The sequence below is a fragment of the Lepidochelys kempii genome, chromosome 7 (assembly GCF_965140285.1).
Source record: "Lepidochelys kempii isolate rLepKem1 chromosome 7, rLepKem1.hap1, whole genome shotgun sequence".
NCBI lineage: Eukaryota > Metazoa > Chordata > Testudines > Cheloniidae > Lepidochelys > Lepidochelys kempii.
The window spans coordinates 4,930,171-4,943,862 of NC_136386.1; the positions used below are offsets into that span (position 1 = coordinate 4,930,171).

Sequence of the window (13,692 nt, forward strand, 5' to 3'; positions counted from 1 at the left end):
CTCTGCTGAGTAAAATGGAGTGACTCCTGATTTATGCTGGGGTAAGCAAGAGGAGAATAAGGCCCATCAAACTTCAAATTTCATTCTCTCCACTCCAGACCTCTGTGGTAAGCAAGCCCATGAGGCTCTTAAGATAGCCAGGGGCCTCTTGGATTTTAGAGGGATTTAATTCACTATTTGAAAGGTGCAGAGAGGACTCTAGGCATATACATTCTCAGACAATTACTCTTTTGAGTGGATTGTAAGTTATACCTGCAGACATGATTATTCAATTACAAGTGAAGCCAGGCACAGAATTTAGCCTTGGGCTCAACTCTGAAAATTAAAGACCTCATAAGATGTGGAATTTAACTATTTGGGGGTGCTGAAGTATGTTACCAGCTACAGGGGATTTTCCCATAGTCCAAATAGGATTGTTTTACACAGAATGCATTACGTGAGACCTGTCCATCTCCCACATCAGGCCATGGGGGCTTTTCTAGCAAACTAATCCCAAACATGAATTTCCCACTGTGCTACCAAAGGGTGGGTTACGTTTAACCACAGGCCAGATCAAGTGAAAAGTTATTCCCCAAAGTAGTCTCCTCAGATGTGGAGCTATTAGGCAGGTTGTAGGATAGGGAATTTTTACCCAGCTATTCCCAGACTGCAACCCCACACCAAAACAAAACTAAAAAGAAAACCATCACCCTACGCCAAGCAGACTTTTGACCCAAGAAGAGAGCTGTACCAGAGACTTTGTCAAGTCTGCTCAGGACTTTGCTATTGATTTTACACATAAGGAGTTCAGCTACTACAGTGCTGGGTAGCAGTGCAAAGTAGAGTCTCCATGCAAACACCAGTCAAAATCCCAGTAGATTTGGGATAGTCCCCAGAGGACTTGGCAATAAATAGCGGGGTCTCCAGTGGGCTTGGACCGCATCTTCACTGCTACTTTTAGCTCTGCTAGCTAGAGCTAGCATGGTATGCATACCAAGCAGCAATCACAGTTCTGAGCACAGTACAGACCTAAAGATATGTCTACACAGCAACTAGACACCCGCCGCTGGGCCGTGCCAGCTGGATCAGGCCACGGGGCTATTTTATTGCTGTGTTTCATCCTGGGCTTGGGCCGGTGCCCAGGCTCTAGGACCCTGCGAGGTGGGAGGGTCCCAGAGCTCGGAAGTCTACACAGCAATGAAACAGCCCAAGCCCAAACCAGCTGGCATTGGCCAGCCACAGGTTTTTCTTTGCTGTGCAACTATACCCTAAGTGACTTAGGAGCCAAAGTCCCAACTCACTTTCAATGGGACTTTGGCTCCTAAGTGACTTATATGCTTTTGAAAATTTTACCCTTCAACATTGCTACTTACGTCACCAAACAGGACTGTTGCAAGGGTAGATCTCCTTTTGAGTCCAATGTGAGCAGAGTTACGTGAGGGCTTTGGAAAATCCCTCTCTGTAAACTCTTTGGATCAGGGATTGCTGTGTGGGGGTGTGTGTGTGTGTGGGGGGTGCTCCGAACAAGGAGCACTGATAAGAACCCATAGACAGTAGTGTAAGCCAAATAACCAACACCCCCCGCTTCACTATAAGATCACATAGATTGTCAAGACAATGAACGTAGGCATTAGAAGGGTGTGCCCACATATAACAGACAGCAACTCCCAAAGGCATTGTTAACTAAACCCAAACATTTTACATTATCATATCCCCCTGTGCCTTCCCCCTCCAATCCCTCTCCTCATCTCCTGCCCCTGGTCACCCGAATAAAAGTTCAAGTTTTCAAATTAATCCTGCTGGTTCAAATATAATTTTTCTCGGAATGACAACAACTACCTGAAGAAGAGCTCTGTATAGCTTGAAACCTTGTCTCTCTCCCCTGGTCCAGTAAAAGGTATTACCTCACTCATCTTGTCTCTCTAACAGCTACTTGAGAAACGTAGTCTTCTGTGGCCCTGCACAGCCTGCAAGATCATGGGTAAATTGGATTTCAGTCAGCTTGGAGCTAGATGTTATTTATAATTTAAATTTGAGACAGTGGCCTTCATTTTCAGAGCAGATAAGCAGTTTTCTCATGAGCACAAGGAATTTACATTGCACTTAATTCTTGGTAGACAATTTTGCTTCTGAGCAATGTGTTTTGGGATGTATGTTACTAAACCCAGAGAGACTCTTGTATAGGAGGGCATGGTTTCCATCTACCTGCACTTTACACTGTAGTTTGTAAGAGAGACTTTGCTGTGGTTTTACACATCCTTAAAGCAGAACGAAATACCATGCATATAAAAAGGTTGACTGCTTAAGAAGTTAAAACTCACTGGTTCAGGTTTTACAGATGGCCCTTTCTTGCAGTTAAGGACTGAAATTCCTGGTGTTTGTAGGGGGAAAATGACGTACACAGTCTGGTATCAAAGCATACAGAAAGCGGTTGTCCACGTATGGAGGTTAAGAAGAGAATATTTCTTCGGGAGGCTAGTTAAATGTTTCTTCTCTGTTCTAGTCCCTTGCAGAACGGTTGCGTTTTTTAGAATGTTTTCCATACAGTAAAAAGTACAAAAGCAACTCCAGCGCCCCATGACCTCAAGGAGAGCTCAGGAAGCTCAGAACCTCAAAAAAAGGCATTTGACCCCTTTGAGGATTGGGCTCTAATTCCGTAAACAGATGAAACCTGGCATATCTGGGTTATTGATGAATACCAGAAATTGCATCTGTTTCCATAGCGTGGTATCCTTTTAAAATGCACTGGGGACTATTCTATTCAATATAGGGTCTTACACCATCCTCATCGCCGTAGTAGCTGAATGCCTTCCAGTAGTGCTTTGAGGAAAAGGACTAACATCAGTCACTTGAGGTTCATTCTCTCTCTCATCCCCTCTCCAGGAGAAGACGCAGTGGAGTGTTTTACGTTCATAGGGTGGTTTTTGTTTTGTTTTTTTAAAATGTCCAGGCTGCTCTGGGTATATGCTACAGAAGGCAAGTCAAAGAAATGCCCCTGGCACGTGGAGTGAAAGGTGGCGGGGTTTGCGATGGTCCTTAGTTCCTTCGGGAGTTCATTCCACAGTCTTGGAGCAGGAGCTGTTGACCACAGTACCCATCCTGGAGCTGTAGGCTCTTCTGGCTATCCTGGGGCCAGGTCAGGGAGCACCTTGAAGAGAAGGACCAAGACCCTGAACTTGATTTGAGATGCTATGGGAAGCCAGTGTAGAGAGCAGAGGATGGGTGCAATGAGCTTGCGGAGCTCGTGTTGCTGAGGAGAAGCACTGCAGCATTTTGTACTAGCTGGAGTTTCCTAAGGGTGGATGGCTCTATGCCCAGACGCTGCATTTCATTATGGTGTAAAATAATCCAAGTAAAGAGCCCAATCCTGCAACCCTTAGTTTTACAAGTAACGCTCCCAGGAGGACCTCCTTTTGAGGTCAGTGAAAATACTTGCATGAGAAAGGACTCCTCATTCAAGTAAGGGCTGCCTAAGCTAACACAGTATGTGCAGACCAGTACTATATAAGTGCACTTTTCAAAATGGGTACAAACAGTCTCCTATAAATGGATCTTGACTAACTCCACTGAAGCAGCAAAAATACCTAAAATTGTAGGTACTGCAGATTCTTATGGAAATTTTCTTCCAAGAAAATTCCAAGAAAAATTTTCTTCTTTCTCTCTGCTATTTTCCCCCTCTGAGATAGATTTAAAACTATTTCTGGAAAGTAAGCCTGGTTGGTGGGCACTCTCTGATTGAGAATATTTCCTTACTTTCAACTGTAGGCATCCACATACCATCAACTAGAAGGAGACTTTCAACTGTATTGTTTTGATACAGATTACTGAATATTCATATTTTCCTGGCACAGAACCAGGCAAAGCTGGAAGAGTAGCAGCATCTTTTATGTCTTCAGAATGGAAATTAACGCTTATGGAATACAACCCTGATCCCACACTTGTATCTGTGCAGATTCAGAAGTCTGCTGCCAGTTACTTTTAATACGGTAACAGAAACATGCCCTGTGGAAATAAGATTCTAGTTCATTCAGGTTGGAATGCTGATAATCAATGGCATCTGTATTTCGGTCCTTGATGAAAAGTACAAATCCCATGCAACCTCCATTTTGTTTTTTCTTAAAGATGTAATAGTTAATTTTTTATATTTTTTTATATATACATATACACACACACACACACATATATATATAAATTTATATACACACACACACACTTTCAAGGTCAACAGCAACTCAAAACATAAGAACATAAAACAATTAAAACATTAATGAAATCTTAAAAAATTAAAATGATGGATGCTGCATCATCTTTGCCTTCTTTGAAGAAAGCACATTTTCTAGCTAGAGCAAGCTGGCAAACAAAACCACAAGATAAAATGTCTATGGCAAACTTCTCTTGTGAATCAGCAGCAAAGGTGAACATTTTGCTTCATGTGTAATGGATAGCAGGCCCTTACCTTGAGAATTTTTACTCACATGAAGAGGAGGTTCCTCATCTGTGCAGTAACTGAGGTAGGAGATGCGTCCCTGTGGGTGTTCCACTCCGGTGTCGGTGCGCTCTTGCGTTTTCGCTCTGAGATTTTTACAGCAGTGCCCGCACAGGCCTCACGCGCCAGCTGTGCCTCAATAGTGCACATGCACGACTGGGCGCCTCAGTTCCTTCTCTCCAACAGAGAGGGTGGGTAGTGGAGCACCCACAGGGACACTCCTCTTGAAGAACGTCAGTTACTGCCCAGATGAGGAACCTCCTCTTCTCCTTCAAGAGATGTCCCTGTGGGTGCTCCACTCAAGGTGACTGAAAAAATTCTGATGACCTCTAGTGCCCATTTGTCCGTAGCGATGGCCTGCCAATTGTGGCAGAAAGGGAGCAAACTGTGTCCCAAAAACTGGGTAGGTAGTATGAGTGCTGGAGTGGGTGAGAGGTCTTCTGTACCCTTGACCAAGGCTTCAAATCTGCTCGTTAGGTGGAGGGGGTTGAGACGGTGCCAACGGCTTCGCTGGTGCCTACGTCTCTGGCATTGTTGATCATATGGCTTGCGGTATCATTGAGTGTAGGCCAGATATCATGGGCGTTGATAAGGCTGATACCTATATTGTCTCCTTCTAGTCGATGGTGTGTGGGCCTAGGGATCTGAGAGTTGCTCTGGAGTCCTTCATGGTGTGCAACACTTTGTTGGTCTTTGTAGCGAATTACTTCTCTCCACAGAAGTGGAGATCCTTCCATGGTATTTTGAATCTTGCGTGGGAAAGAAGATAATGTAAACCATGAAGCCTGACGCATGACGGCTGTCGCGGTGGACCTGGCAGCCATGTCAGCCGCATTGAGGGCAGCCTGTAGTGCTGTGCTAGAAATAATTTGTCCCTCAGAGACTACCGCTTTGAATTGTTCTCTCTTGTCTCTGGGATATCATTAATAAAGTCTATGAGTTTCCCATAATTTCTGTGGTCATATTTGGCCAGTAGGGTCGCGTAATTAGCCATCCTGAATTGCAGTGTAGATGATGCATAAACTTTTCGGCTAAGTATGTCTAGTCTTTTACTGTCCTTCCCAAAGGGGGTGGACTGGGAATGCTGCTGTTTGTTCCTTTGGTTGGCTGCTTCATCTATCAGTGAATGTGGTGCTGGGTGTATGAAAAGGAACTCTGAGCCCTTGGATGGGACACAGTATTTCCGGTCTGCGTGTCTGCAAACAGGTGTTATAGTGGCTAGTGTTTGCCAGATATTCTTGGCAGGGTCCATAATGGCTGCGTGAATAGGGAAGGCCATCTTGGATGCGCTGGAAGGTTGTAATATGTCGGTCGGCTCATGCTGATTTTTCAACACCTCTTCCAGAGTAATCCTGAGTGCGTCCACCACTCTTTTGAAGAAGTTGTGAAAATGAGTAAAATCAACAGTTGTTGTTGGAGGTGGGGGGGGGTAATAGTCTCATCTGGTGAGGGTATATAGCAAATGTGAAAAATAGATAGCAATAGATAGATAGCAAATGTGATAGATAGCAAATGTGAAAAATCGGGACGGGGGTGGGAGGTAATAGGAACCCATATTTAAAAAAGCCCCAAATATCGAGACTGTGCCTATAAAAATCGGGACATCTGGTCACCTCAGATGATGGGATGAGTTGTTATTGGTCAGAGAGGTGTCAGGTGCTCCCTTTTCCGTGTGCAGGTTGTTCTTGTCCTTCAATCGCAGAAATGTACATAGGCTCAGGAGGAGATCTGATGTCACCTCTTCTGGGGCTGAGTTGGTCACTATGGTGTCTCCACAAGATCCAGCAATGCCACTTTCCAGTGATCCCACCCATGGTGTCCATACCAGGGTGGAAGGGCCTTGGAATATGAGAAGAGGCAGGCAACTTTAAGCCTGAAGCCTTGGCACCGAAGCAGAGCGCATCGGCAGCAACTGGGATACGGATGGTGCTGGAGGTGCCCGGAACGTCGTATTTACTGAGCCGCGGAGCAGTCGGCACCAACGAGACAGACCTGCTCGGAGACCATTTGGAAAGCGGTTGGTCTCTGTGAGGCGAAGAAAGTGGCCATCTTTTTTGTTTTTTAATTATTTGCTGACCTAGGTGGACTTTGTCTTGAGGAGGACTCCGCACCTGGGTTGGAGGGAGGTCTGAGGCACTTCTCCATTGAGATTAATTGAGCCTCAGGTCTCTGTCCTTTCATGCCCTAGCCTTTAACAGTGAACTCCCCCAAACAGTGAGCACATTGAGAGTGGCCGTCCGAGATAGGAATGGCATCTCTGCATGTAATGCATCTCTTAAAACCTGGTGAGCCAGGCATAGTATGAACTGTCTAACGGACAGGAAAAACGGGAAGGGAAAACACTTTTGTTATTGTTGGAGAGAACGGGGAAAGGAGAGTTCAAATTTATCTAATTACTGGGTAAAACTGTGTAGAAACTAACTAAACTAGCCAAAACGAAAAAATTTTGAGCCAGTCTAAGCTCAGCTCTGTCTCAGGCCGGGGACGGAAGAGAAGGAACTGAGGAGCCCGGCCATGCACATGCACTATTGAGGCATGGTTGGCGTGCGAGGCAGGCAGTGTGCCTGCACGGCCTGTGTGGGTACTGCTGAAAAAATCTCTGAGCGAAAGCACAGGAGCATACCAACACCTGGAGTGGAACACCCACAGGTACATCTCTCGAAGGAGAATGATTTTTATTTTGTCACATTGGTGAAATCCTCTCTGCATTGAAGCCAGTGGGAGTTTTGCCATTGACTTCAGATGGACCAGGATTTCATGCATTGACTTCAGAGGGGATACATATGAAGGAGTTTGCAGGACTGTGATCTAAACCTCTAGGACGATGCTTTTTTGCTCAGATAAGAAACTTGCTGAAAGCTTCACATTACAAAACCCTTATAATTCTTACATCATATACAAGGTTTTAACATCTGAACTTGCATCATATTTGGGCAACCCAAATTAGCTCAAAAAAGTCAGAAGAAAATGCCTATTTTTGTTGTTACCTCCTTAAAAGTCTTGGAAAATCAGTCTGGAAAGGTGTGTTTGCTATATTATTTGTGTACAGATGCAGAGTGTGATTTGAAACTTTCAGCTTCTATGATGACAGGTTTCAGAGTAGCAGCCATGATAGTCTGTATCCGCAAAAAGAACAGGAGTACTTGTGGTACCTTAGAGACTAACAAATTTATTAGAGCATAAGCTTTCATGGGCTACAGCCCACTTCATCGGATGCACAGAATGGAACATATAGTAAGATATATACATATAAAAAATATATATACATACAGATAAGTTGGAAGTTACCATACAAACTGTGAGAGGCTAATTAGTTCAGATGAGCTATTATCAGCAGGAGAAAAAAACTTTTGTAGTGATAATCAAGATGGCCCATTTAGACAGTTGACAAGAAGGTGTGAGGATACTTAACTTAGGGAAATAGATTCAATATGTGTAATGACCCAGCTACTCCCAGTCTCTATTCAAACCCAAGTCAATGGTATCTAGTTTGCATATTAACTCAAGTTCAGCAGTTTCTCATTGGAGTCTGTTTTTGAAGCTTTTCTGTTGCAAAATTGCCACCCTTAAATCTGTTACTGAGTGGCCAGAGAGGATGAAGTGTTCTCCTACCGGTTTTTTAATGTTATGATTCTTGATGTCAGATTTGTGTCCATTTGTTCTTTTGCGTAGAGACTGTCCAGTTTGGCCAATGTACATGGCAGGGGGCATTGCTGGCACATGATGGCATATATCACATTGGTAGATGTGCAGGTGAATGAGCCCCTGATGGCGTGGCTAATCTGATTAGGTCCTATGACGGTGTCACTTGAATAAATATGTGGACAGAGTTGGCATCGGGCTTTGTTGCAAGGATAGGTTCCTGGGTTAGTGTTTTTGTTGTGTGGTTGCTGGAGAGTATTTGCTTCAGGTTGGGGGGCTGTCTGTAAGTGAGGACTGCTCTGTCTCCCAAGATCTGTGAGAGTGAGGGATCATTTTTCAGGATAGGCTGTAAATCTTTGATGATGCGCTGGAGAGGTTTTAGTTGGGGGCTGAAGGTGACAGCTAGTGGCATTCTGTTATTTTCTTTTCCTGTAGTAGGTGACTTCTGTGTACTCTTCTGGCTCTGTCAATCTGTTTTTTCACTTCATTGACAGAGCCAGAAGAGTGTGTGTGTGTGTGTGTGTATATCTATCTATCTATATGTTTCATTCTATGCATCCGATGAAGTGGGCTGTAGCCCACGAAAGGTTATGCTCTAATAAATTTGTTAGTCTCTAAGGCGCCACAAGTACTCCTGTTCTTTTTTCAGTTCTAGTTCAAGCAATGATTTTCAGCTTTGTTTTCTTTAGCCTTTGTAACTATCATTGTGGCACGATCATCGACAGAAAATGGTGTGCTTGGAACTCATCTTAAAGCCATAGAAATATGAGACGGAACTGACTTATGAGGTCATCTAATTCATCTTCCTCATCCCTCCACTGGGATTTGTGATGCTCTCTGGAGAAAGAAAATCTGATGATTTGGAAATCAGAGGAAAAGTTGGCCTCCTAGCATGACTCAGGTTCTGACCTTTACCCAGTAAAGCTGTTCAGTTTGAATTTCATTTAAAAAGTGCCAAGATTCTCTAGTGAATCAAAGGAGAAAACTGTCTTTCATCCAAATGGATATGGCTTCAAAATGACTAATCCCAAAAATTAGCAAGCAAAAGTCACAAAATCATTTTCTCCTTCGACATTAATACAGATGCTACATCATTAACAGGGAAGACCTGACAGTCACCATTACATCTGAAAAAGCAGGGATTAAAAGAGGTCTAGGATATCCTCTCAGCAAACTAAGGAATTGTATGAAGGGTTACAGAAGGGTCACTGGGTTTTCTAACCATCACTTGCAAGGAACCAATACAGAAAATGTGGGACATAGGTTAGGAGTACCCCACTGCGTAAGTTCCCTCTAAGCTGTGTGGCCACACAGCAGGCTATAAAGGGATGCGCAGGCAGGCAGCCACGGGGGCCTGGAGAGGAGGGAGGTAGGGAGTGGGCTGGGACTGAGGAGGGGAGGGGAGCAAGTTGGGGTGTGCAGGGCTGCCGTGGGCCTCTCCTCGAGCCCTGGAGCTCCTGCTGCCAGTGGGGAGAAGGGGGGCTACTTCCCCGGAGCTGCTGACGGCGGGGAGAGGGCTGTGGAGAGTCCTCTGGCTCCAGCCCTGGGGCAGCCTGCTCTCAAACGCCCCACCCTAGAGTCTGCTCCCCCAGCTGGAGCCCTCACCCCCCCCGCACCCCAACTCTTTGCCCCAGCTCTTGAGCCCCCTCCCACACCCTGAACCCCTCATCCCTGGACCCATGCTGGAGCCCGCACCACCAGCAGGAACCCTCACCCCAACCCTCTGCACCAGCCCTGAGCCGCCTCCCACACTCCGAACCCCTCAGCCCCAACACTGCCACATATCACCTCCATATTGGTGCACATAAAATTTATTCTGCACGTGGATATAAAAAATTAGAGGGAACGCTGCTCCTAACTGCCAGAGGGATGGAAGCAACCGGAGACAAGGAAACGGAAAACACAGGCTGGGACAAGGTTTTAGTTAGCAGTAGAGGAAATCAGATTGCAGTAGGAGTACAGCTAGCATAAAAACTTGATGGACATCATATTGATCACTAGGCTAATGGCAACTGGGCTTCAGCTGAGGGATCTTTTTTTTTTAAATCTCTGTCTACAAATGGCATCCAGTGAAGAGGAGAAAAACATATAAGAGCTTTTGGTATGCAGTGAACATGCTGGAAACAATGGTAGTCATGGGTAATAAAAGTGCATATGTAGGTGGATTCAGCTAAGGCAATCGCAGCTGCTTTGTATCACTTTGCTACAGTACATACAATGCTAAAGGCAAGGCACTTCTGGATAACGGACACAGAGTGAAAAATGTGCTTACCTGTACACTCATCTGAGAGCAAGAGTATTAGTGGTTAGTGCTCACAGACGGGAAGAGCCTCACATGCAAGATGTGGATCTCTTTCTCTCCAAAGAAAGATGCTGCTCTAGCTCCAAGCCTTTCAAAAATGGGAGCCTCAAGTTTGACTCCTCAATCCCAGTTCAGGGACCTGAGTGAGTGGCCCGATTTTCAAAAATGCCAAGCAGCCAGCAGTTCCAATGGGAGCTGGCTTCTTATTTAAATGCCTTAGGAACCCATTTTGAAAACTCTGCATAGACATATGTCGAAGAACCAATATACAGACACATACACACAATGGTCTAGTAGAAAGATTTCATCAGCATGAGTTTGGGACGGTCACATTACTCATGAGTGACAGAACCACGGGTCAGTGACTCAAGTTATCCCAAAAGCTGAAGCAGCTTTTATACCACGCGTTGCCAGCATGTGCAGCTAGCGTCAGTCGGTGCTGAACACCGGACTCCAGTGAGGTAGCCTGAGCTGTCCTTTACATGTGTGACACGGTAGCCTGCTTAAATACCTGCGGCTCTCTGGTGGCTTCCACTACCCTGACGGCAGTAGTGTTTAAAGTCTAACAGCCCACCCCAGAGTGAAACTGGCCCGTGTGAAATGGCACATAACACACCATCTTTTCTGCTTCTTTGTTGAATATTTGTGCTATAAAACACCCAAAATACATACTAACGTGCCGGATAGGTAACTGGGTAGCTAGGCTGGGTGAACGAATTCAGGATTCCCTATTGGGCAGGGAGACTGAAACTCTGATAGCTGCTGATGTGAGGCCAAGATTAATCCAAGAAAGCTGTTCAGTGCTGATGATGTATGTACCCTGCGGACCCTGCTCACTACATCCTCACACAGCCACTTACGGATTTGATTTTGGTTGCAGGCGCTGGAAGTCTTGTTTTGCAACGTAAGTAATGGTTTGCAGAGGAGAAAAGTTGTATTTAAAAAATGAGGAGGCTTCGAGCTGACACTGTAGGATCTGTCTGGGTATTTCCTGGTATGGAGAGTCCGGAGGGAATTTTGTCTTGGCCCCTTCTGAAAATCCTCGGGAAAACACTGTTGGATCTTTTTGTCCCTCAAACTTTGCCAATCAGAGCTGTGCAAAATGTTTACCTCACGCCACTGGGATTTTCATCAGCAGTTTTGGTACGAGTTCTGCCTGCTTTTGAGACTCTCAGGGCCCAGCCGACAGAGAAGGTTTGCACACCTAGCCAATCTTCCCACTCAGGACTAGAATAGCAGGGGGTGCTGCCGGTCAGGATTTAGATTCAGAGGCATGTAAGAAAAGACTTATCTCCCATGATAATAGTCGTCACCTCCCTGTCACCAGCCCCAGCAGCCCCTTGATGGAATGAAGCATGGGGCACTGGGTGGAAGGGGAGAGTGGGGTGGGTCTAGGTCTTGCAGAGGAGAGGAGCAGAGAACAGCAAAGAGGAGGGTGGGAAGACGGTAGCAGGGAGAGGGCATTCCCTTTGGTGGTTCACATCTAGCCCCATTTAACCAAACTGAATTTTCCTTTCGCGAGCCAACAGATTGCAGCGGCACACAACTCCACACCAGGTGCTCGAGACCTCAGCACAGCACCGAGCCGAGCCAAGCTCCGGAATCCTGGCCTCTCTCTTTCACACACAGGTTTTCTCCAATCGCTCTCTGGGGCCCTGGACTAGAAAGCGCGTTCTTTCCATCATTCTCCAAACTGGCGCCCGCCACCTTGCTTAAGAGGCAAGAAAAGACCAACAGATGAGATTGGGAACAGGGGGTGTCAGAGAAAGGGAAGAGGAGGAGGTAGAGTGGGGACATGGAGGCACAAAAGGAGTAAAAAGTGAAGAGAAAATGAAAGGATGCTAAAATGCACCCTCTTTCCTCTCTCCCGCTTTTCTTTTATCTTCTTCCCTCTCTCTAGTCGATGTAGGTCTTTATAACGCATCACCGCAGCACCTGAGTACGCTCCAGTCGTGCAGCAAGTGACATGACTAACATCCATCACATGTGACACATTCTCTCTCACCTCCCCAGCTGTTGTCCCTGCAGCTTCTCACCCATCACTAACTTCTGTTCAGGCTCCCTTTCTTCTGTTCCCCACCAATGTTTCTTGAAAGTATTTTAGAGACTCCCCGCCCCCACACCTATGCTTTTCAGTTCCCCTCCTCTCTTCATTAAGGCTGCCATTCAAAAGGGAGTTCCTTTTCCATCATTCTTGTTTTTCTTTCCTAGAATACTTCCACAGACACGACAGGAAGGATGAGATGATGGATACCCAAAACAGCCCCAGATCAAATAAACACTCACACACACATTTAACTTTATGCACATGCTTAACCTCCATCCCTATTTAGCAAAGCACTTAATCACATACTTAACTCTAAGCACACATTTAAGTTCCATTATCTTCAACGGGACTGTGTTCATGGGCTTTGCAGAACTGCGGCTACCTGTTGTTCACTGGGTGTAGGGTGAAGCTTTGTATGTTTCTCATTGGGAAATAAATGAAGGAAGCTTTCCCTATGCAAGTTCTAATGATCCCTTCTGGCCTTGATAGCTATACATTTATGAATCTAAGTTCTCCACATTTATTTACTTTTCATGAGAACAGTGCAGCAACGGAGCAGAGAAGAACATGCAGGAGAGCGAGAGAAACTTACGTTGGTTTCGAAGCTTCTGCTTGGTCAGTCTGCAGTTTCTCTCCGCCTTCTACTTCCATAGTGCAATAAACGATGCGGTTTGGAGCTAAGGATTTTAGACCCTGCACTTCCATTATGACAACCTACGGAGTGAAGAGAGGAAGTGTAAGGAAAGTACTGAGCAACACAACAGCGAATTAGCTCTTTCAGCTGAAGCTCTTTCATCAGGGAAACTGCCCAAATAGATATGATATGGGTCTGCTCTTGTGGGGTTCTGAATGCCTTCAACTTCACAACACAGTAAGACCAATAAATAAGTCTTGTTGGGGCTGAGATCCAAACAAGCCACTCACAAAACATCAACAATCCATACCACTATGAGCGCTGCAGATTGGACTCACCTTCTGCTAATATTTTTGCAAATTCTGTCAATCCCAGTTCTTTGCCTGACCCACACTAGCATAATGTGGCTCTCTGTTCCTTTCCAGTGGCAAGGCCACATAGAGACTTATCAGTCTGCTACTTCGAGCTAATGGAACTGATCCCTTAGCTGAAACAGGAGAAGCTTATGTGTTTAGGTCCAGAGATCCCAGGTTCAGTCCCTGTAGATGACTCACCAATGAGCATCATTACACAGGAAGTCCAGTAGGATGATGCATGTGTTT

At 45.4% G+C, this 13,692-nt stretch overlaps 1 protein-coding gene across 7 annotated transcripts in view; it reads right to left on the reverse strand.

Moving 5' to 3' along the window:
- Positions 1 to 13,692, reverse strand: part of CADPS (calcium dependent secretion activator) — a 389,541-nt gene that overhangs the window by 201,881 nt on the left and 173,968 nt on the right. For all 7 annotated transcript variants that reach the window (XM_073350983.2, XM_078853539.1, XM_073350980.2 and 4 more), the window contains exon 6: positions 13,049 to 13,170. In XM_073350983.2, the coding sequence (XP_073207084.1) occupies positions 13,049 to 13,170 (122 nt within the window). The remainder of the gene's footprint in view (positions 1 to 13,048; positions 13,171 to 13,692) is intronic.